Genomic DNA, 22,797 nt, shown 5'->3' with positions numbered 1-22,797 from the left:
GGATTCAGGGCTTGGTCACCCCTGCATGGTACAATTAGGACTCTGAGCACCTTCCCTTTACTGACCTCTGGGCTGGAAGCAATCTCAACTCCCAAAGCCCAGATATGGGGCAGTGTCTGGAGACACCTTAGGTCCAGGGGACAGATGTCAGGGATGAATGCTGCTGTTCACCTGTGTGCTCACCCAGGTCACCCCAGGACGATGAAGGATCTGTGACCCAAATGCCCTTGGTGCCCACTTCAGGAAGCCTGCTCCAGGCAGAGGCCAGGAAGGGCCTGGCTAGCAGTTGAAGCCACCATAGATGTCCCTATGTTGTCTCATCACCCCAAGTGTTCCTACCCAGAACAAGGGTAAGCATGCCTAGGTCTCACACCTGCCTTCTCCCTGTGTTCCTTTCTCTACTGGCGTGGGCTGCTGCTCTGTTTTCTGTCCTCAGAGAATCCCCAGAGTCATTGTGAACTTGAGTCCCAATGCTGGTCTCACAGCCTGCTGTTTTGATTTGTAGGGTTTTTCCTTCCCAAGATCTTAAACATATTTTTCTATATTTTCTACAAATACTATAATTAAAAAAACAAGCTCTCAGCTGGTCAGTGGGGCTCCTTTCTTGAATCTCAGCACTCAGGAAGCAAGAGCAGGCAGATCTCTGTTAGTTCAAGGTCAAACTGCTCTACAGAACAGAACAGTCATGACTACACAGAAAAAGCCAGTCTTGAAACACACACACGCACACACACACACACACACACACACACACACACACACACACACACACACACACACACACACTCAAGGCCTCATGTATCCCAGGATGGTTTTGAACTTACTGCAGACCCAAGGATAACCTTAAACTTGTGATTCTCTGACCTCCACATCTCATGTGCTAAGATTCTAGCATGTGCTCACACAGCTGGTTCATCCCTGATCATACAAAACTGAGGGATCGACTTTGAGCACTGTGTATGCTAAGCCAGCTTGTGACCAACTGAGCTAAGAGCCCAACCCAATAAGGGTCTTTCTAGATTCACTCTGTAAAGTTACAGCTTCCATCTGCTGACACTTTCTTCGACTGAATTGTGTCAGAGGGAGTGCCTTTCTTTCCTGTGGATCAGCTGAAGGAAGGACATATTCACAGTACCTGGCCTCTGTCCCCTCTGTGCTGCTCCCTTGACATCTGGTGTCTTCATGTGCAAGGACACTTTCTCCCTCTGGCCTCTAGTGAATTAGTGTGGCTCCTGTGTTGACTCTGTCAGTCACTGACCACTCTCCATCCCTCCAGGTTAAGCCACAGCTTCTTATCCTATGCCCAGCACAGCTTCACCCAGCTCCCACACAGCCTCCCTGTTAGACCTTCCCCAGGTACCCTGCTGCTGAAATGCACCAGGAACCATCCCCCAGTGAGGAAATGTCCTGAAGATGTCATACAGTGCTCCTGTAATATTTGGGGGTCAACTTCCAGTTGATGGTTTAGAACCCAGATAAAGACAGACCAGGCAAGCACAGAGTTTAAGTACAAGCAGTAAGTTTAATTAGTTAAAAACAAGTTTGGGGTGGGATTAGGGTCAGCATCACTTCTGGGAGCCAAGTCCTGAGCACGTGGGAGAAGTGACCAGATGCTCTCTGTGCACATCCCATTGTGCCTTCAAGCACGGAGCACAGAGTCCTCTGCCCAGCACCAGGTCAACTTCCAGCCAGCATTGGTAGCTCAGAGATCCACATGGCATGGAGTCCCCATCCATACCTGCTCCACAGGCGCCTCCAGATCAGAGTCACCCGAGGGTCATGCTGTACTGGGAGGCCAGAGGAGTGGTTCAAAGTGATGAGAGGACTTGAGAAGGATGATCTGTGAGGTCAGCATCAGAGGCAAAAAGGGGCAAGAAAGTCATAGCTGTACCCAGGAAGGGAGAAGGCTCAGGACACAGACAGCCAGGCTCACAGAAGCAGACCATGTGAAGTTCAGGGCTGAGTCGAGCAGGCGGGACTGTTAACTGGAAACATGTGGAACAGAGAATCAGATGCATAAAATCTTCACTGAGGGTGCGTGGGGCAGAGAGGCCTTACGAGCTCTCATCACCTAGCAGATCAAGAAGAGAAGGCTTGATGAGTCCCTGCAGAACTGGGAGCTAGACCAAAAGGCTGTACTCCAGCCAGTCCAGCTCCAGCCCTGCCCCTGGGCCACTCTCTCCTCAGACAGGGAGAGCTACTGCAAACCTAGGAGAGATGCCCAGTGTCGGTCCTCTTGGGGCAATACCACCCAGCACTCCAGTGTGATTAAACTGGAGAGACAAGGTCACTAGGTTCTAGTCCCATCACTGCTATTACAGGGCTCTGTTGTCTCAGGATATTCTGATACCCAGAGTCTGTTTATGTAGCTGTGACATGGAGCACTGGACACGTGGAATTGTTTCCAGGACTAAGGGTGACTTTGTGTTTACTGTGGGGTCAGCTCACAGCACTTATACCCACAGAAGGGTGACGGGTGACCACACAAGGAAAGCTCAGGGAGAGCCACCAGCACTGCCTCCCAATAAAGAGGGAAAGCCTTCTGGTGCCTGTCTTACCAAGTGGGGTTTGCATCCTTAAGGTCAGGTGTAGTGTGCCTTCAGTCTGCAGGAGAGAGAACAGCCATCAGGATCCTGGGTGACACACATCTAGCCAACTCTAAGACAATGATCATTCAGACTTGAGGCAGCACAGAGGGGAAAGGGTCAGAAGGGGATCTGGGGTGAAGATTCTAGAGTCAGCGGGAAGCATTACTTCGACTGCTCCCCCACTGTGCACAGATACCCACAGGTGTGCAAGGATGCATTCTCTCTCTCCATCCTGTCCCCCCTCTGTTGTATTGGTAGCCTCATCAAGTAAAGAGGTCAACAGCAAGAATATCTTCAAGAACTTCCTGAAACTAAACAGATTCACTAGGCCCCTCCCTGTCAGATGAAGCAGAACCAAGCAGCAAAGATTTTGACATGACAGAAACCACCCAGCCAAGCAGAAACCAGCTACTCTGCCTGGGAGAGGTTTAGCCCATCTGAGGCACCTGGAAAGGACACTCTCCAACCTGCTGAGCTGCCAGCAGGCTGTGCAGTGTGCTCCAGGGTCCCAGCTTTTGTGAGTCTTCTGTCATCAGTGCTGGGTGTCCTTTGGTGATGCAGCTGTCTTTGAGTCATTTCTGCTCCTGTAAGTGATCGCACACCCTCACCCATATTCCTATAAGTAACCCCAGTAAAGCTCATTGCTTCACCAATTTAAACTTGTTGGTTATCTGTACTTTGGTCTGTTTTGAGTTCCCTACCTGAGGTGAGGAGATGAGTATGTTTCCTCTTCTCAAGAAAAATTTTGTCATACAACAACCCTCCCCCAAATGTCCACAAAAAAGACAGACCCCATTAGAGCCCTTGAAGAAAGAGTGAATGATGGAGAGGTGAGAATCTCCCTGGGAGAGCTGTTCCTTCCCCTCATCAGCTGATGCTCTCAAGAGAGTGCCCCCTCTGCCACCCCTGGACAACACTGTAGAGCTGGCCCTAGGTGCAGCCTTGAGAGATCTGACCCTGAGAAATTAAACCAGCACAACTGTCCCTGCCCCTTGCACAGATGGAGAGCTCAGGGCAATGCTGGAGAGCTCAGCCCATGGGTAAGGACAAGGGAGAGCCGGCAGGCTGAGCAACCCTAGCATTGGATCCCAGCCCACACAGAGCTCTGACAGCCACAGGTGTATCCTGTTCTCTAGTCCTCCCGGACAGCCCAGCCTCGCCCCCTGACAACATCCAGCACGAGGAAAACACAGACTGACACCTCGGTGGGCAGCACTGTGCTGTTAGTCTGTATATAAGGCTGTTCCCTCCTTGCAATAAAGTTGAACACAGGCATTGTCTTAGCACAAACAGCTGGATTTCTCGTCTTTTATTTAAATCTCCAGGATTTTGCTTGATACACTGGACTTGCTCGAGGCTCAGGCGCCATACCCTACTGCTACCCAGACCCAGAACCTGGGTTATGAGCTGGGTCACCCCACCGTCCCCACCATCTGGGATCTGCTGCAGCATTGAAGACTCAAAGATGCAGGATTTCCACTACACAGGACACCAGCAGGATAACTAAGAGGAGTCCCAGTGGGATCCCAGCAAGAACAGCAGAAACCAAAGGTCTTGAACCAGACCAATGAGTCTCTGCAATGCAAGCAAGCATATATGAATAAGAGTGTTTACTGCATGACTCCCTGTGTCACTCTACAGCTTCCGTGATGAGGCTTATGTTTCCTCATCCCCCCCCCTTTTCTTCTGTTTTCTCTTCAATTGTATTTTATTTCAGGGGAGGGGTAGCTTGCATTGGATGGATAAGTAGTGACAGGGAAGTGAAGGGGATGGAGATGTATGCTGTGAGGGACAAAGAATAAATGAAGGACAGGAAAATACTTCCTGGGGGTGGGAGAGGATGAAAAGCATTTGTATCTGACACCCACCTGCTGCAGCTTCCACTGGGAGGCACCACACACTTACCCTGTAATGGGCGGTTTTTATCCAGAACCTTGAGTCTTTGTCAGTGTATGAAAAATCAGAATCTTTCTGCCACACACTGGGGAGACACGCCAAACTTGAGGAGAATTGGGACAGGAATTCTGCGCAGCATTCGCCCACCTGACACAACCTGACAGTGACAGAGACTCGGTGCTGAGGGGAGTAGAGGGGAGAGGCACATTAGGGACAGATACCTTTAGTCATGCTGGATGCTGCGCTAACTGTTTTATGCAAAGGTCTAGATGAGAGGTTCCAACAGCCATAAACACAGCCTTGCGTCCACCACCTCTGTCTTCCCAGGACCTGGGATGTCTGCTGCTCTTCTGCCTGGTCTGACCCTAACCTCCCTCTGCCCATCCCTGCTCATCCGCAGCTTCTCCCACACAGTAGACACAGTCTCCAGACACACAGCACCTTTCACGGATGCTGGTCACACACTAACACTCTCTCTCATACACACCTCTCTCTCTCTCTCTCTCTCTCACACACACACACACACACACACATTCTCTCCTACAATGTAACAGACCGACTTGTGAGAATGTGTGAGAGGGTTAGTTGTGAGTTTGAGCTTCTGAGAGCATGTGAGTGTGTGAGAGCTCGATTGTGTGTGTGTGTGTGTGTGTGAGAGAGAGAGGGGGGGGAGGATCTCTGTGTGTGTAAACCTGGCTTTCCTAGAACTGACTAACTGGGCCAATGTGGCCTTGAACTTAGAGATCTGCCTGCTTCTGCAGTGTGAGTGAGTGTGTGTGTGTGTGTGTGTGAGTGTGTGTGTGTGTGTGTGTAAATGTAACAATGCAGACTATTTCTTGGTATACTAACCAAGAGAGACACAGAGAAAGAGAGACAAAGAGAAGGAGGAAATAAAGGCAGAAGGAAATGAGGAGAAAAGAGAGAAGAACACTGCTGGGCCTTTTGTTGCAACCTGGAATCCCAAGGACTCAAGAGTCTGTGGCAGGAGGAGCACAAGCCTCACTCCCTCATGGACTACAAGCGAGTTCAAGTGCTACTCCATGGGGCACTCCAGAGGATGTGTCCCTTAGCAACAGCTTTGCCTGGGGGCCTTAGGCTAATTCTTTTACAGAAGCCATCAGATTCTCCCCATGCCTTTTTTAACTCAGTTGCCTAAGAAGCTGTTCTGGAAGCTGCATCTGCCCCTCTAGGCACACGTGGATCCAACAGCTACTTTAACACAAGTCTGCCCCAGAAGCAGGATGCTTGGAGACATGTGACTCTAATGAATTCAGTGACTGCACAAACTATCTTTTGGAAGTTGTCTCATTTACATCCGCACTAACAGAATTCCTTTCTGAGCTTTATTTTTCTTAACTGAAAAATATTTGATGCTAAAACTGTCCCTATTTTATTTGGTGTAGATTTAAGGAAAACACATATCTACTGGAAATTTTTATTTTTATGCTGCTATAGATGAATTATCCCCTTGTTAAGTTTCCAAACTGTGACAAACTGAGGTTCAATAACATATCACAGTTGGCCCCAGATAAAGGGGGGAAAAGGATGAAAAAGGAAGGACATGACTGCTCCTAGGTATGGAGGAGGAGAAGGTTTATTGTAGATAAAAGGAAGAGCACAGGCAGAGATGGAGACATCTGGGTGAGTTTGGAGTGAACATGACTGAGAGCCTGGCCAAGTGGGGGGGGAGAGGAGATGATAACCAAGTGGGGTGGCCTGGGCCAAGAGACTGGCACAGACAAAACAGCTGGACTTTAAAGGGAAGGGCCAGAGGAGGTGGGGTGTGGTGGGAATGTTGGGAGACTCAACCTTGAAGTGGACAGTACAGGGTAGAGCAAGTTAAGCTGCCATACCCTGAAGCCTGTAGAGAATGAAGGATGCTGGCAGAATCTGGTGGCCAGAGGCCACTTTCCTATATTAATGGGCACCTCAGCAATTTGTCCCACATGTAGGACCAAATACCCCTCAGGCAGGTACCTGGCAGAGGACACTTGGTATCTGCCACACCTACACTAGGGCTTTGCCTTCAAGTGACATCCATGGTACTTGGGGAGCAGTTTTGATACCTAGAAATGCTTTCCTTACAGCATCACAGAGTAGTATAGACTAGAGGGATCCATTGTAGTCTAAAGCCACAGCCTATAGCAATTGTCAGGGTGATATCTACCTGAACACATACACCCTAGCACAGAAGACTACCCACAAGTTCAAGATGCAGCTTGCCTGGAGCCCCCAAACTCACCATGTCATCAGCTAGATGGTCCGTTTTAAATAACAGGGTTGCAACTATCCAGAGTCTCTGGTTCTCATCCTTGTAGTAACCAGGTATTTCCCTGGTAAGAGTGACTGGAATTAAAAAGGGACCAGCAGCCATACTGAGGAGACCAAGGGGCTGTTGGTTTCCTTAAAATACAGTGCAGGGACAGAGGGAGAACTAACCCGCAGTTGCAGCAGGGGCCAGGAAAATAAGGTGTGAGAAACCCAGTTCTTCTACAGCTGGACCAGGAGCACAAATCCCTAGAAACAGCTGACGGCTTCACCAGGTGCCCTGCGTCCTCAGGCTAGCCCTCTACAGCGTTCTCTGTGGACCCTGCCCAGACCCCCAGGGAGTGTTGTCCTGTCCACCTTTCCAACTCGTTTCCCTCAGGAAACTAGCTGAAGCCCCTGGATCTAGGGCAGTGGCCCTCAGCCTACCTGATGCTGTGACTTTTCAATACCTCATATTGTGGTAGCAAAAGTCATAAAGTTATTTCTGTAGCTATATCACAACTGTAATTTTGCTATTGTTGGAATTCTCATATAAACACTTTGGGCGACAGAGGTATCCAAGACTGTCTGCACCGACAAATTCAAAACTGAATCCTTGGGGATTATCTGAGGAAGACACACCAGGGCTAAGTTTCTTCTGGAATCGAAGCCCATGCCCCTCAGATGTTTGTGAACACAATCATGCAAAATGTGACTGACTCTGGCAAAGGCAGCTGGGGCTTCGGCTTCTGGATAGCCTTGCCCTTGGTCTGGAGTGTGACCACCCAAGCAGCCATCTGGTCTGTTTTTCTGAGGGCACAGCAGGGCAGTCACAAAGCAGCCCTGTGAGGGCAGCACCTGTGCCCTGAAAACCAGCTGTGTGTCCTTTTCCTTTTTGAGGACCTCAGACCAGATTCTTCTCATCCCACCCAGATCTTGGGGAACACCTGTGTCTGTCAGCAACTCCCTCCCTTCTCCCCTCCCTCTCATCCTTCCTTCCTTTCTTTTTCTCTCAGAAGAGTCTCATGTAGCCCAGGTTGTCCTCAGACCCAGTTGTAGTTGAGGATGACCCTGAATTCCTGGTCCTCCTGCCTCAGTTCCTCTAGGGCTGGGATTTCTTCACCATGCCCAGTTCTCTGTAGGGCTGGAGTTCCAACCCAGAGCTTAGCACAGACTAGCCCAGCATTTCACCACCTGAGACCCCTAGCTGCTTGGAGACACCTAGCACCATGGAGGCACTTCCTGCTTGTCTTATGACAACTTGACAGAACCTACAGTCATCTTAAAGTCAATTAAGAAAGTGACTCCATAAGATTGGGTTGTAGGGCTGGAGAGATGGCTCAGTCATTACGGGCTAGGCTCACAACCAAAAATATGAGATTGGGCTGTAGGCAAGCTTGTAGTGCATTTTCTTAATTGGTGACTGATGGGTGAGGGGAGAGCTCAGCCCATGTAGATCGGCCCAGTTATGGGATGGTGATCCTGGGTTCTATAAGAAAGTATAGTGACCAAGTCATGAAGATGTAGCCAGTAAGCAGCACCCTCTATGGCCTTTGCTCCAGCTCCTGCTTTGACCATGCTTGAGGGCCATTCCTGATTTTCTTCAGTGATGGACTACAATGTGGGAATGTAAGACAAGTAAATCTCCCCATCTTGCTTCTGGTCAAGGCATTTCATCACAGCAATAGTGACCCTAAGACACTAGGTACTGCATCTTTAGACTAGATACTGCAGACCCCATTTCACAGATGAAGAAACTGAGGCATGGATGGTGTGGCCTGAGTGAGGTGGTTGGCAGTGGGATCCTGTGACTCACCTATTCTTGGCTCTGACGCTTTGATGCCAATCTTAGCTGAGCCCCTAGAATTACTGGGTCACAGGTAGAAGCTGAGAATGTATCTCTGGAAGGAATGATGTTCATGGAAGGTGGTCCTTTTGTCCTCTATCTAGTCATTGTCCCCACCATGGCTGACAGGAGGTTATGTATCCTGGCCAACCGGCCCCTCTCTGCTACCTGGCATGGAGAGATGTTGAGATGCAGCCCTCTGTCCATGGTGCTGCTCTTCCCCAGACATGAGCTCTGCCCAGCAATGCTGACCTCTCCCTTCAGAGGGAGCCCTTCCCAAGCCCCAGGAACTGAGTACAGGTGCATAGGCTGGGGTGCAGGTGATTCCAGACCACAGACAGGGGGCGCTGTGGCAGCCTTGGCAGACGAAGAGAAAAGGACTGTGCTGTTGGCACACCTTGCTCTGACACTCCCAGATACTGGGCCAGAACCACGGGATAGATGTGAGGTAGAGAGCCTATCTCGAAGGGGCCTGGTTGGAACTGCGATTGAGGTATTGACCTCAAACGAACAGGCAAGGAGGGAACTCAAGGTATTTAGAGACAACACAATGATGGAGTGTCCTCAGGCTCCCGTGACAAAAGCTCAGACAGTGACTTCCTGGGCGTTCTCAGGGTAAGGAAATGCTAAACCAAGCAGAATGATGGGCAAGGTGAGCTTGTTATTGCCCAAGTGACCTGGACCACACTTGAGGAACGTGAGGAACGGACACACTGACAGGGAGTCTTGGTCACCTAATCAGATGATTCAGCCTGGGAAAGGACTGGCTGAAGACAGGCCAGAGAACACTGCAGAAGAGACTCCCCGTTCCATTTGCTTAGTTCAGGGATCAGCCCAAGCCAGCAGGAAGATGGAAAAAACTCAGCCTGACCCAAAAACCCAGAAGACGTGGGCACTAATTGCCTTCACTGGGGCAATAAAGATGTGCCCTCGAAGCTGAGTTTCCGGTGGTTTGAACAGAATGTCCCCCCGAGACTCAGGTATTTGAACACTGAATCCCAAGAAGACAGCGCTCCCTGGGGAGGTTTGGGAGGTGTGGCCTTGCTGGAGGGAGCAGTCACTGGGGACAGGGGTTGAGCATCGAAACCTCACCCTCCAGCTCTGTCTTAGCCTCATGCTTGCTGTTGAGGATATGAGTTCTCACTTCGTATGTCTGCGGCCTTGCTTCCCTCACACGATGGACTCAGCCCTCTGAAACTGTAAGACCAAAGCAACTCTTCCTTGTGTAAGTTGCCTCAGTCATCGTGTTTATCAAGACAAAGAAAAGTAACAAATACATCCAGATATCCACTTAGCTCAGTGCTGTTAGTGAAGTCAGGGCCTTCTCTGCTCTACAGTGGTTTCACTTCCACAGGGAATCTGGAAGCATGCATGCCCATGTCAGCCTCCATTTCTGTTGTAGCCAGTTAGAGTGCCTGTTTTTGAGCTGACATGTTAGTCTGTAGAAACCTTTGCTTTAAAGTGGGTCTTGACAACTTGCAGTGTCATCTGCCTCCTCAAGGTTTGCTGCTCTCCCAGATCACCTGTGGTGGTGGCCAGATTCACCAGTCGACTTGGAGAGAGTTCATATTTAAGGCAGTGAACTTGGGGTAAAGCAGATTGGCTTCCTTATTGTGTGTGAGCCTCACCCCATCAGTTGAAGGATCTCACCAGAAGAAAAAGACCATCCTTAGGCTGGGGAGACGACTCAGCCAGTCAAGATCTACCCACAGACACTGCTCCCGGGGTAAGCCCTCCTGCTCCAGGATAAGATGGTCTACAAGCAAATCCAGAATCCGAACTTTCTCCATCATCACTGGGCACACCCTGCCCTTGAGAATGATGACCTCTGCATCACCAGACAGGAGCTTTCACTTCTTTCTCTGGTGAGAGGAGATGAAGGAGGACAGAGCTGGATGCATTCTGTGTGGCTGGAGGAACATCCTGGGTTAAGTGTACTTACCCCGGCCATTCCTGCTTCCCTAGGCTGTAACAGACAGAGAGTGTGTCTCTAGAACACTCTTGGTATTTTCCATTTTACAAAGAGTTAGAAGACCCAGGGCTTCAGTGTCCAGCCTAAGACAGTAGCTCCTGCCTCCCCCCATCATTAGCTTTATCATATCCCTTCATTCAGCCTCTACCTGTGCCCCCAGCAACTCTAGGGACTCAGGGAAGATTGGCAGCAAAGTGTCAGAGCCAAGTATAGGTGAGTCACAGGTTCCCACTGCCACCCACCTCACTCAGGCCACACCATCCATGCCTCAGTTTCTTCATCTGTGAAAAGGGGTCTGCAGTCTCTAGTCTAAAGATGCAGTACCTAGTGTCTTAGAGCCACTATTTCTGTGATGAAAGATATGACCAGAAGCAAGATGGGAAGGTTTCCTTGTTTTACACTTTCACACTGGAGTCCATCTCTGAAGAAAATCATGAATGGAACTCAAGCAGGGTCAGAACATAAGTCAGGACCTAGTGAAGAGACCATGGAGGGGTGCTGCTTACTAGGTACATCTTCATGACTTGGTCACTATATTTTTATAGAGGACCCAGGTCACCAGCACAGGGCTGTCCACACCTACATGGGCTGAGCTCTCCCCTCCCCATGAATCACCAATTAAGAAAATGCACTACAGTGTTGCCTACAGCCCAATCTTAGGGAGCCATTTTCTTAATTGGCTCCCTCCTTTCAGATGACTGTAGGCTCAATCAAGTTGTCATAAAATATGCAGGAAATGCCTGCATGGGGCTAGGGGTTTCCATGCAGTTAGGGGTCTTGCTGGGCTAGCCTAAGCAAAGCTCTAGATTGGAACTCCAGCCCCACAGAGAACTGAGCATGGTGATGAAATCCCAGCACTAGAGTTGCTGAGGCAGGAGGACCAGGAATTCAGGGTCATCCTCAACTACAACTGGGTCTGAGGACAACTTGGGCTACATGAGACCCTTCTGAGAGAAAAAGGAAGGAAGGAAGGATGAGAGGGAGGGAAGAAGGGGGAAATGCTGACAGGCACAGGTGTTCCCCAAGATCTGGGTGGGATGAAAATAATCTGGTCTGAGGCACTAAAAAGGAAAAGGACACACAGAGCCAGTCTTCAGGGCACAGGTGCTGCCCTCACAGGGCTGCTTTGTGACTGCCCTGTTGTGGCCTCAGAAAAGTGAGGAGATGGGCTGAGGAGATGGCCCCTTGGGCAGTCACACTCCAGGTCAAGGGCAAGGTTAGCCTGAAACCAAGCTGCCCTTGCCAGAGTCAATCACGTTTTACATGATCTTGATCACAAACATCTGAGGGGAATAGGCTTGTTTTCCAGAAGAAATTTAGGCCAGGTAACCCTTAGCGCATCGGTTCTCAAGTTGTAGATTTTGACCTTCTTGCAAACCTCTGTCTCCCAAAGTATCTATATGACAATTCACAACAGTAGCAAACTTAGAGTTATGAAGTACCTACAAAAACAATGTCATCACTGGGGTCTCCACAACATGGGGAACTGTATTTAATGGTCACAGCATTAGGTAGGTTGAGGACCGCTGTCCTAGATCCTGGGGCGTCACCAAGGTTCCTGAAATGTGTTGTAGAGGTGGTGATGAAAATAATCCCTGGGGGTCTGGGCAGTGTCCACAGAGAACCCTGTAGAGGGCTAGCCTGAGGATCCAGGGCACCTGGTGAAGCTGGGCAGCTGTTTCTAGGGACTTAAGCTCCTGACCCAGGTGCAGAAGGTCTTGGTTTCTCCTGTCTTACTCTCCCTGCCCTAGCCCCAGCCTGCCGCTGCAGGACGGAGTGTATTTTAAGGAAGCTGCCAGCTAGCTGGGCCACTCACTATGGCTGCTCTTTCCCGGGGTCTTCCCCCATGCAACCTGACATATGTAAGTCCTGGTAACTACCGTGATGAGAAACAGAGACTCTGGATGGTTGTGAGTCATGAATTTACTCCCGATAACACTCATAACTGGGTAAGTTTTCGGGCTGCGGTGAGGCTGACATTGTGGGTAGACTTGTTGGTTAAAGTGTTTGTGTTGGGGTGATGTTATCATATCAGAATATAGCCAATACTGGTCTGTCACCAGAACCATGTCTTCACCCCTGCACCAGCCCCAGGAGCCCCTGCTTATCTGTTGTGGTGAGGCCTGACTCACTGGTAGAGGGCCTAGTCAGAGGAAGCATGCTGAGAAAGCTTATAGGATAGTTTAGGCTGGGCTTTGTGGGGTGAGTGAATGAGTTCTCCAGGTCATAAAAAAGCCGGGTCCAGTATAAGCCACACTACTTGGAAGGAGCAGATACGAATGTAAACCACCAGTTTCTGATTTTCTGCAAATAATGATACATCTGCTGCTCCCAAACTATAGTTCTCCCAAACTATAATGCCTGGGGAAGCATTTAACAGCTAAGGGGTCCTCACACTGGAAACTGATTAGGGGTCTTGCTGGGTTCTGCAACCCCTGGTGAGAAGATAATCACCTTGAAAACTGCTCTGGGCTGTGGCTTTAGGCCATAATGGAACCCAGGAGGCTAACCTACTCTGTGATGCTGCAGGAAAAGCGTTTCTAGGTACCAAAACTCTCCCCAAGGCCCAGGGATGTCACTTGAGGGCAAAGCCCTTGTGTATGTGTGGCAGAGCCTATGGTTCCCCTGTATGGTACTAGGTGAGGGGTGTTAATTGTTTACACCTGAGGCAAACTTCTGAGGTGATGATAGTTAAGATATCAAAGTGTTCTCTGGCCAACAGGTTCTCCCAGCATCCCTCACTCTATACCTGTTGCAGGGTATGGCAGGTTTACCCTGGCCTTTCCCCTGAACTCTTTATCCCATGGCCTGGACCTCCCCCCCACCTACCTCTTCTGGCCCCTATAAAACTCAGCCATTTTGACTTTGCCAGTCTCTTGGACCAGGTCACCCCACTTGATGGGCAACTCCTCTTCCCTCTCCTGTCCCTCCCCTCCCCCTCCTTCTCCCCTCACCCCTCTCCCCATATGGCCTGGCTCACAGTCTTGGAGACTCCGGAGTCTTCTCAAACATTCCTGTCTTTGCCCTTTTATCTACAATAAACCTTCTCCTCCTCCATACCTAGGAGCCATCATGTCCTTCCTTTTTCATCCTTGTTCCCCTTCATCTGGGGCCAACTTGAATATATTATTGGATCTTAGTTTGTCTCAGGTTTGAAACTTAAGAATGGGGTAATTCACTTACAGTGCCATCAAAAAATAAAATCTTAAAGTAGATATGTTTTTCTTTAAACCTACACCAAAAAATATGGAAATATTTTTGACATGTTTTTGGTTAAAAAAATAACATAAAAGAATTCTGTTAGTGAAGATGTAAATGAGACATCTTCCATGAGAAACTTTGTGCAGTCATTAATTCATTAGGGTCACATGTCTCCCAACATCCTGCTTCTGGGCAGCCTTAGCTGTTGGATCCACGTGTGCCTAGAGGGGCAGGTGAAGCTTCCAGAACAGCTTCTTAGGCAATTGAGTTAAAAGGGGGATGGGGAAAATCTGATGGCTCCTGTAAAAGAATCAATCTCAGGTCCCCAGGCAAAGCTGTTACTAAGGGACACATCCACTAGAGTGCCCATGGAGTTGCACTTGAACTCAATTGTAGTCCAGCCTGGACTGGGACTTGTGCTCCTCTTGAGTCCTTTGGGATTCCAGGTTGTAATGACAGGCCCAGCATTGTTCTTCTCTCTTTTTTCCTCATTTCCTTCTTTCTTTATTCCCTCCTTCTATTTCTCTGTGTGTATGTGTGTCTCTTGGTTAGTATACTAATAAGTAGGTTGCATTGTTACATTTACACACAGAGACATGGCAGAAGCAGGTAGATCTCTTAAGTTCAAGGCCACATTGGCCCATATAGCCAGTTCCAGAGATCCTGCCTCAAGCAGGTTACAAATACAAAAGCAAATAAATGAATCTTAAAAATCAAACCAAAACCTGTGAGCCCGAGTTAGGATCTCAGCAGCCACATGAAAAGCACCATGTGTCTCTGTAGCCCATAACTTCAGTGCTGTGGGGGCGGAGTCAGAGTCCCTACTTCAAAGACATGAGGGAGAAAGTGATGGAGCAGACACCTGAGTCTCCTTTGTCCTTTTCAGACTGTCACATATGTGCATCACACACACACACATGTTAAGAGAAGCTTTTTCTTTGCTAGCCGCTTTGGTTTATCCCCCACCAGCCGCCTGGGCTCTGCCGCATTGTAGCCCCCAAATAAACACACAGGAGGCTGTATTAATTATGAAGCTGTTGGCCTTGCTTGTTTCTTACTGGCTAGCTCTGACTTAGGTAATTACCCCATAATTGTTAATCTAAGTATGTCTCTTACCGGAGAGGTTTCCGGGCTTCCTACCCCAATGGCGTTACATCTCGACTCCTTGTGTTTCTCCTACCCAGAGTCCTCCTGGACTCCTAGTCCCTCCTATCTAGATTCCCTATTGGCCAGACAGTACTTTATTGACAAATGCACAGGACTTCCCCAACATCTCCTCTTTTCTGTTTAAACAAAAAGAAAGGTCTTAACTTTAGCATAGTCAAATTATATATAACAGAACAGTTATCAAATAAGAACATAGTTACAATATTTTAGCAAGATTTAAAGAAAATATTATCCATCCCATCCTTGTGAGTCCAAAGTCCTATATGTAGCTTATCTTTTATCATAACTAAGGAAAACTATAATTATAGCTATCTGTCTTCAACTCTATCAAAGACCACAGAAGGATAATATATAAACACTAGGATTGACAGAGACATCTTACTGCCTGGACAGTCACCCGAAGTTCCTCTGTAACGTTGGGGCATCCATCTTCAGCCCATAGGCCACAGTGTGTCTGGAACACTTCTCAGCAAAGCAGGAAATTTCAAACTGTCCATCTGCATCAGCAGTCTGTCAGTCATTTTTCTGTGTCCTGCAGAAAGTCCCGTAGACTCTTCCATGAAGCAGGAACCCTGTAAGACTGAGTTCAGCAGTCACTTTCCTGTGGGTCCTGCATGTCCAGATTATACAACAACAGTCAAACAGTCTAGGTAAGAGCAGTTTCTTGCCCAAATGGCTAATCTTGCCATGTTGAAAGCAAACTCCATAACAAGTTTCTTCGATGCCCATCTTCCTCTCAGACGTAATTGGTGCTGCCAGGAGCAGACATTTCTCATTGTCAAGAAAAACCCTAAACCATTTTAAATGCCATTTTCTGAAGGTCTTTGAGAGGTTTGAAGACTGTTTATCTATCTGTCTCAAATACATCTCTATATATCTAGAAAACCTAACTTACCTAACTATAAATCTTATTATCAATAACTATCTATAGTCTGTATTCAATTATGTATTACGTTTTAAAAGATCAGTATAAGCACAATACTTAATCAAGAGGAGACATATACATATCACAAAATTGACCTTGAATTTGTCTCAATAAATGAAAAACAATACCCATACCATAATTCCCTTTTTTACCATTAAAAAGGATTGGCTGTGATCACTAGCCAATTATAAACAATCCCATTTAAATGAAAACAAAGATTTATAAACAAGATGGGAATTAGGACGTCGCTCATTCCAAACTGCTTCCTGCTGGAAGGGGGCGCTGTTCATACCATGGGGATCATGACAAAACTCAGAAACCTGTATAAGTCCGTATTTTCGGGGTCTGTAAAACTGCATCATCTTAGCTGTTTCAATTGTTGGAACATCTGATCCACTGCTTCCGGGGGTTTTGGTTCGTCAAACCACAGAAGACTGGAAGGAATCCTCAGCTTTTCATTTTCTGTGGAAACATAAACTAAAACTCCTTTTCCGAGTAACATATCCATATACTTAAATTTTGAAGTCAAGGCATTTTCAAAAGATATAAGTTGAATTAATTCAGAAGCATTTATAATCAAGTGTACTTTAGCATTTGTTCCTTCCTTAGCAATGAAAAAACTGAAAAACATAATAGCGTACAGTATCCAGACTCTCTGTGTATTTTCCATATTTACGTGGCTTATTTATTTATATATTATTACTTTATTTATTTTAATTTATTTTTCTCTGAGACAGGGTTTGTCTTTGGAAATCTGCCTGCCTCTGCCTCTGGAGCAATTCCTACCAGCGTGCGTGAGCCACCACAGCCGGCTTTTTTATTTTCTCTCTCAGTCTTACGTATATTTTTAAACACACTGTAAACCTTTAGAGATTTTCTTCTTCCAAGTCTGACTTTACTGTAAATCTTTGTTTTTCTGGCCACGTGTCTTAACTGTAAAACCGCGGCTGTTTTAAACTGCCGTTTTCTTTTTTTTTCAAGATGGCGGGCGTTAAGCGTGACTCCAGCTTACCGCCTCAGTCCATGCTGACCTCCAGCAAAAGCTGCCACTTCCAGCTGTACGTACACACCTTTCAATCGTTAGCAGAGTCTCTTAAAAGAACCCTGTTGGTTTTTTTTTCTTTTTCTTTTTATGCCGAGTCAGGAAGACTCCAGTAAGCGAGCCGCGTGAATCTCGGCTTGTGGCTAGCAAAAGAGCACACCTGAGAAAAATGCTGCTACCAAAATCTGTGCTTCTGTCTGTTCTTCTGTTTCTAAAATTCCTTTAAATCTTTTGTTATTTTGCGTGGAAATTCATGATCCCACTCCTGACACCATTTTGTTAAGAGAAGCTTTTTCTTTGCTAGCCGCTTTGGTTTATCCCCCGCCAGCTGCCTGGGCTCTGCCGCATTGTAGCCCCCAAATAAGCACACAGGAGGCTATATTAATTATGAAGCTGTTGGCCTTGCTTGTTTCTTACTGGCTAGCTCTGACTTAGGTAATTACCCCATAATTGTTAATCTAAGTATGTCTCTTACTGGAGAGGTTTCCGGGCTTCCTACCCCAATGGCGTTACATCTCGACTCCTTGTGTTTCTCCTACCCAGAGTCCTCCTGGACTCCTAGTCCCTCCTATCTAGATTCCCTATTGGCCAGACAGTACTTTATTGACAAATGCACAGGACTTCCCCAACACACACACATCACACTCTTTCTCAAATCACACATTCTACTCTCATACTAACTCTTATACACATACTGTCACAATTCTACTACAGCTCACTCTCTCACACTCTGAGTGTGTGTGTGTGTACCAGAGTGTGTGTGCATGTGAGTTCCCACACACGGTTGCTGGTGACACAAGACTTTCACAGTGTGATCTCAACAAGAATCAGGAGGTTTTTTTCAATCTGAGGATGCAGAGGGAAACTTTTCATTTTGTAGGCGCTGAGGACTTGGGAACACTTCCTGGGCCACCATGGTGCAAAGCACCAGAGACAATGGAGTTTCAAATAAAACTTCATTTACTATAAAAGCAGGTGACACAACAATGTGGGTCCCTGTCCCTTCTTTGCTGTCCCTCTTCACTGACAACCTAAAGTCAGAACAACAGAAGGGCAGACTCTCAAAAAAATTGTTAGGGTGACCAACAGAAGGGTGACCTGCCAGAGTGTGACAAGTGAAAAAAATGCAGGCAATTAGAGGAAGACAGGGGAACACTGGTAGGGAGTCCGGGACACACTCTCTGCATGGTGGTCATGCCTGGCACTTGCTTACAGTTTATAGTAATGGTTTTCTTTGTTTTTGTTTGGTTTTGTCAGGACAGAGTTTCTCTGTATAACTGTACTGGAACTCGCTACGTAGACAAATGCTGGTCTCCAATCAGAGATCAGCATGCCTCTGCCTCCTGAGTGCTGGGATTAAAGGCATGCACCACCATGCTTCACTATTTAGACTTTTTCACTTTGTAACCTTCTGTGCTGGCTAAGGTTTCTGTTTTTGCATTTATTAAAGGCACATGAAGCTCAACGTCAACACCACATTGCATTTCTTTTGGTAAAGCCATAGCCCTGGGCCTGTGTGTGTGTGTATGTGTGTTATGCCTATTCAATGTTCAGGTGACTTGCTCTCTCTCTCTCTCTCTCTCTCTCTCTCTCTCTCTCTCTCTCTCTCTCTCTCTCTCTCTCTCTCTCTCCATTATACCCTTGAGACAGCATCTTTCACCAAATCTGGAGCTAGACTGCAGTCAGGAAACCTCAGTGGTCCTCCCATCTCAGCTTTCCACAGCCCTGGCACATGTGTGACTGTGGCTTTTATATGCGTGTTTGAGATTCACACTTAGGTCCTAATGTCTGTGCAGCTAGTACACTTAAGCAATGGGGTCATCTCCCCAGTATCTTATTTTTCAAAGGAGAATTTTTAAAGCAGTAGAAATGGCTGAGACCCAGGGCCGAATCCAGCATCCGTGAAAGGTGCTGTGTGTCTGGAGACTGTGGCTACTGTGTGGGAGAAGCTGGGGATGAGCAGGGATGGGCAGAGGGAGGACAGGGTCAGACCAGGCAGAAGAGCAGAAGACATCCCAGGTCCTGGGGAAGGCACAGATGTTGGAGACAAGACTGTAGTGAGGGCTTTGGGAACATAAACCTCTGATATTGACCTTACAGCAAAACTTACCCAGGCCCAAGTATGACTAACAGGATCTGTTCCTAATGTACCTCTCCTCTCTATACCTTTCAGCCTGGAGACTCCCTCATTATCAGGATGCAGCAGGTGAGCAAAGTCTCCCAGGAGGCCCCGTCCAGCGTATCCCCATGTTTGGCTTATATCCCCACGAAGTGGGTGCAGTATTCTCTGATATTATACCTGGGGTCAGACAACCGGTTCTGGAAATTAATGGACCACATCCAGGTAAGTGTTTGACACTTCACAGTGAAGGTGTGGCAGAGGGGACACTCCCCTGACAGCAGCAGCTGATGAGGGGCAGGGACAGCTCTCCCAGGGAGATTCTCTCCTCTCCTTCATTCACTCTTCATTCAAGGGTGCTAACAACATCATTTTTAGTGGAGTATTTGTGTCTAGTAGGGCGGGGATGGAAGTACCGCTCCTCTCTGGCTCTAGAATCCACACCCCAGATCCCCTTCTGCCCCCTTCCCCTCTGTGTTGCCTCAAGTCTGAATGGTCATTGTCTTAGAGTTGGCTAGATGTGTGTCACCCAGGATCCTGATGGCTGTTCCCTCTCCTGCAGATTGGAGGCAGAGAACAATTGGACCTGAAGCTGGACTTCAGTGAAGGTAAGATGGCCACCAAAAGGCTTTCCCTCTTTATTGGGAGGCAGTGCTGATGGCTCTCCCTGGGCTTTCCTTGTGTGGTCACCTGTCACCCTTCTCCTTTGGATATAAGTGCTGTGAACTGACCCCACAGAGTCACCCTCAGTCCTGGAAACAATTCCATGTATTCAGTGCTCCATGTCACAGCTAAGCAAACAGACTCAGGGTATTGGAAAGTGAGTCCTGAGACAACAGAGCCCTGTAATAGCAGTGATGGGACTAGAACCTAGTGACCATGTCTCTCCAGTTTAATCACACTGGAGTGCTGGGTGGTATTGGCCCAAGAGAATTTACACTGGGCATCTCCCCCAAGCTTGGAAGCAGCTCTACCTGTCTGAGGAGAGAGTGGTCCAGGGGCAGGGCTGGAGCTGGACTGGCTGGAGCACAGCCTTTGGGTCCAGCACCCAGTTCTGTGGGGATTCACTAAGCAGTGTCTCCTTGGTCCTCTCTAGGTATTGGTAGCCCTTCAGGTCCCTGCCCCTTGCACCGTCAGTGGAGATTTTGTGCATCTACTTCTCTGCTTTTTCCCCAGGTCTCTAGTATGGCAGTGCCTCCTGGTTGGCAGCCCTGAACTTCAGATAATCTGCTTCCGTGAGCCTGGCTGCCTGTGTCCTGAGCCTCCTCCCTTCCTGGGTACAGCTATGACTTTCTTGTCTCCTTTTGCCTCTGATGCTGACCTTACAGATTGTCCTTCTAAAGACCTCTCATCCTTTTGAGTCCCTCTCCTGGACTCCCAGTGCAGCATGCCCCTCAGGTGACTCTGATCTGGAGGCACTTGTGGAGCAGGTATGGATGGGGACTCCACGCCCTGTGGATCTCTGAGCTACCAATGCTGTCTGGAAGTTGACCTGGTGCTGGGCAGAGGACTCTGTGCTCCGTGCTTGAAGGCACAATGGGATGTGCACAGGGGCATCTGGTCACTTCTCCCACATGCTCAGGACTTGGGTCCCAGAAGTGATGCTGACCCTAATGCCTGCCCCAAACTTGTTTTTAACTAATTAAACTTAACTGCTTTTCCTTAAATTCTGTGCTGAGCCTATCTGTCCTTATCTGGGTTCTCATGCAGGAAGTAGAAGTTGACCCCCAAACGTTACAGGAGCACTGTGTGACCTCTTCAGGACATTTCCTCACTGGGGAATGGTTCCTGGTGCATTTCAGCAGCAGGGTACCTGGGGAAGGTCTAACAGGGAGGCTGTGTGGGAGCTGGGTGAAGCTGTGCTGGGCATAGGATAAGAAGCTGTGGCTTAACGTGGAGGGATGGAGAGTGGTCAGTGACTGACAGAGTCAACACAGGAGCCACACTAATTCACTACAGGCCAGAGGGAGAAAGTGTCCTTGCACATGAAGACACCAGATGTCAAGGGAGCCGCACAGCGGGGACAGAGGCCGGGTACTGTGAACATGTCCTTCCTTCAGCTGATCCACAGGAAAGAAAGGCACTGTCTCTCACACAATTCACAGGAAGAAAGTGTCAGCAGATGGAAGCTGTAACTTTACAGAGTGAATCTAGAAAAACCATTATAGGACTGTGGCTTTAGCTCAGTTTGTCACAAGCTGACTTTGCATACACAATGCTCTATGTTGACCCCTCAGTATTGCATTACCAGGGTTCAAACTAGCTGTGTGAGCACTTGCTGGACTCCTAGCACTTAAGATGTGGAAGTCAGAGAATCACAAGTTTAAGGTGATCCTTGACTAATGAAGTTAAAGCCAGCCTGGAATATATGAGGGCTTCTGTCTGTCTGTCTGTCTGTCTGTCTGTCTCTCTCTCTCTCTGTGTGTGTGTGTGTGTGTGTGTGTGGTGTGTTTTGAGACAAGTTTTCTGTGTGTATGACTGTTTTTCTCTGTATACCAGGCTGGCGTAGAACTCAGATCTGCCTGCCTCTGCTTCCTGACTGCTGGGCTTAAAGGTGAAAGCCACTACTTGGCACCTGAGACCTTTTTTTGTCATTTTGCTTTTTAAAGATGTATTTATGTATACAGTGTTGTGCCTGCATGTATGCCTGCAGGCTGGAACAAGGCACCTAAGTTCATTAGAAATTTTGTGAGACGCCATGAGGTTGACAGGAATTGAACCCAGGACCTCTGGGGAGCAGAACCTTGATACTCTGCCAGGTTCCCCTGAGGCTCAGGGCCACAAGAGACTCTGTGACAAAATGACTGGTGTTAATTTTTATTTTTATTTTCCTACAGTCCTATGGCAGCCAGAAAGCTGATAGCAAGGTGTGGGCGGAGCTGGTGTCTTCTGAGGATTGTCTCCTTAGTCATAGATGCTGTTTTCTGTGTCTTCCTCATGGCCCTCCTTCTGAGAGTGTGTCCCAATTCCCTCTTCCACAAGGACACCAACCATAGGCCCAGTCTCATGACCTCATGTGTCCTAATGACTTCCTCAAAGATCTCTGTTCAAAGGCATTTTCTAAGGGCTCTTAGAGCCAGGACCCCATGTATTGATGGACACACAATCCAGGTCACTCTCCCTGAGACTACTTAGGGCCTTTACTCTCATAAACATCTCGTGGCTCCTCCACTTGGTGAAAATCTTACCTTAGGAGCAACAGACATACTGGCTCCCAGGAAGTGGTCTTCTATGATGGCTGATCTCAGTTGCCAACTTGACTGCTTCTGTAGTCAACTAAGAGACACATCTCTGGGTAGACAGGGGTGTTGGGTTATTTCCCAGAAGGATTAGCTAACTGGGGAGGACTGTCCCCAGAATGGCTGGCACTGTCTGGCAGTGGCTCAGATCTAAACAAGTCTGAGGGCAACGGCAGGCACGCCTTTAATTCCAGTGCTTGGGAGGCAGAGGCAAGTGAATCTCCGTGAGTTCGAGGCCAGACTGGTCCACATAGCAAGATTCAGGATGGTCAGGATCATATAGATGCCAGTCTCTAAGCCAAAACCAAACCAAACAAAGAGGTCTCGGGGGAAGCGATGCCGTTTCCCCTGCTCACCTTTGCTCTCTGCAGAAGTCATCTCCCTTGTGTCTGTACTGCTGCCATCGGATCCTGCAGCCTCAGCCTTCCAATAGGAAATGAAGGCCAGTGGCTCTTAGAAATCCTCCAGACTTCTAGTACCATCAGACTGGGACCACTGAGACATCCAGCCTCATAGTCTGAGTCCCACTGGGTTCTCCAAACATCCAGCTATTGT

General features: G+C 48.1%; 2 protein-coding genes across 2 annotated transcripts; one reads left to right on the top strand and one right to left on the bottom strand.

Annotated features, from left to right (window-relative positions):
* Positions 1–1,502: 1,502 nt before the first annotated feature.
* On the bottom strand, positions 1,503–6,951 carry LOC110339651 (protein TCL1B2-like). The gene is made up of 4 exons (XM_040742544.1): positions 6,727–6,951; positions 4,494–4,664; positions 2,559–2,604; positions 1,503–2,071 (listed from the first exon to the last, which is right to left on the bottom strand). Exons 1-4 carry the CDS (start codon positions 6,856–6,858, stop codon positions 2,055–2,057), a joined length of 366 nt encoding a protein of 121 aa, XP_040598478.1. The 5' UTR covers positions 6,859–6,951; the 3' UTR covers positions 1,503–2,054.
* A 5,375-nt stretch (positions 6,952–12,326) lies between these two features.
* On the top strand, positions 12,327–20,670 carry LOC121139250 (protein TCL1B5-like). Its single transcript, XM_040742545.1, has 4 exons — positions 12,327–12,498; positions 19,058–19,228; positions 19,566–19,611; positions 20,180–20,670. Exons 1-4 carry the CDS (start codon positions 12,367–12,369, stop codon positions 20,185–20,187), a joined length of 357 nt encoding a protein of 118 aa, XP_040598479.1. The 5' UTR covers positions 12,327–12,366; the 3' UTR covers positions 20,188–20,670.
* The last annotated feature ends 2,127 nt before the right edge of the window (positions 20,671–22,797 follow it).

Source organism: Mesocricetus auratus, unplaced genomic scaffold (assembly GCF_017639785.1).
Source record: "Mesocricetus auratus isolate SY011 unplaced genomic scaffold, BCM_Maur_2.0 Super-Scaffold_15014, whole genome shotgun sequence".
Classification (NCBI taxonomy): Eukaryota; Metazoa; Chordata; class Mammalia; order Rodentia; family Cricetidae; genus Mesocricetus; species Mesocricetus auratus.
Note: the sequence above shows the minus strand (reverse complement) of the source record. Positions and strands in the feature narration are given on the sequence as shown.

What these genes read in the sequence shown, in the direction of transcription:
- LOC110339651 (XM_040742544.1), bottom strand. Translation starts at nt 6,858, where the DNA reads ATGGCTGCTGGTCCCTTTTTAATTCCAGTCACTCTTACCAGGGAAATA. An exon ending in ACCATCTAGCTGATGACATG is followed by an intron (nt 4,665 to 6,726) that starts GTGAGTTTGGGG and finishes TACTCCCCTCAG; the next exon opens with CACCGAGTCTCTGTCACTGT. An exon ending in TAAAAACCGCCCATTACAGG is followed by an intron (nt 2,605 to 4,493) that starts GTAAGTGTGTGG and finishes TCTCTCCTGCAG; the next exon opens with ACTGAAGGCACACTACACCT.
- LOC121139250 (XM_040742545.1), top strand. Translation starts at nt 12,367, where the DNA reads ATGGCTGCTCTTTCCCGGGGTCTTCCCCCATGCAACCTGACATATGTA. An exon ending in CCGATAACACTCATAACTGG is followed by an intron (nt 12,499 to 19,057) that starts GTAAGTTTTCGG and finishes TATACCTTTCAG; the next exon opens with CCTGGAGACTCCCTCATTAT. An exon ending in AATTAATGGACCACATCCAG is followed by an intron (nt 19,229 to 19,565) that starts GTAAGTGTTTGA and finishes CCTCTCCTGCAG; the next exon opens with ATTGGAGGCAGAGAACAATT.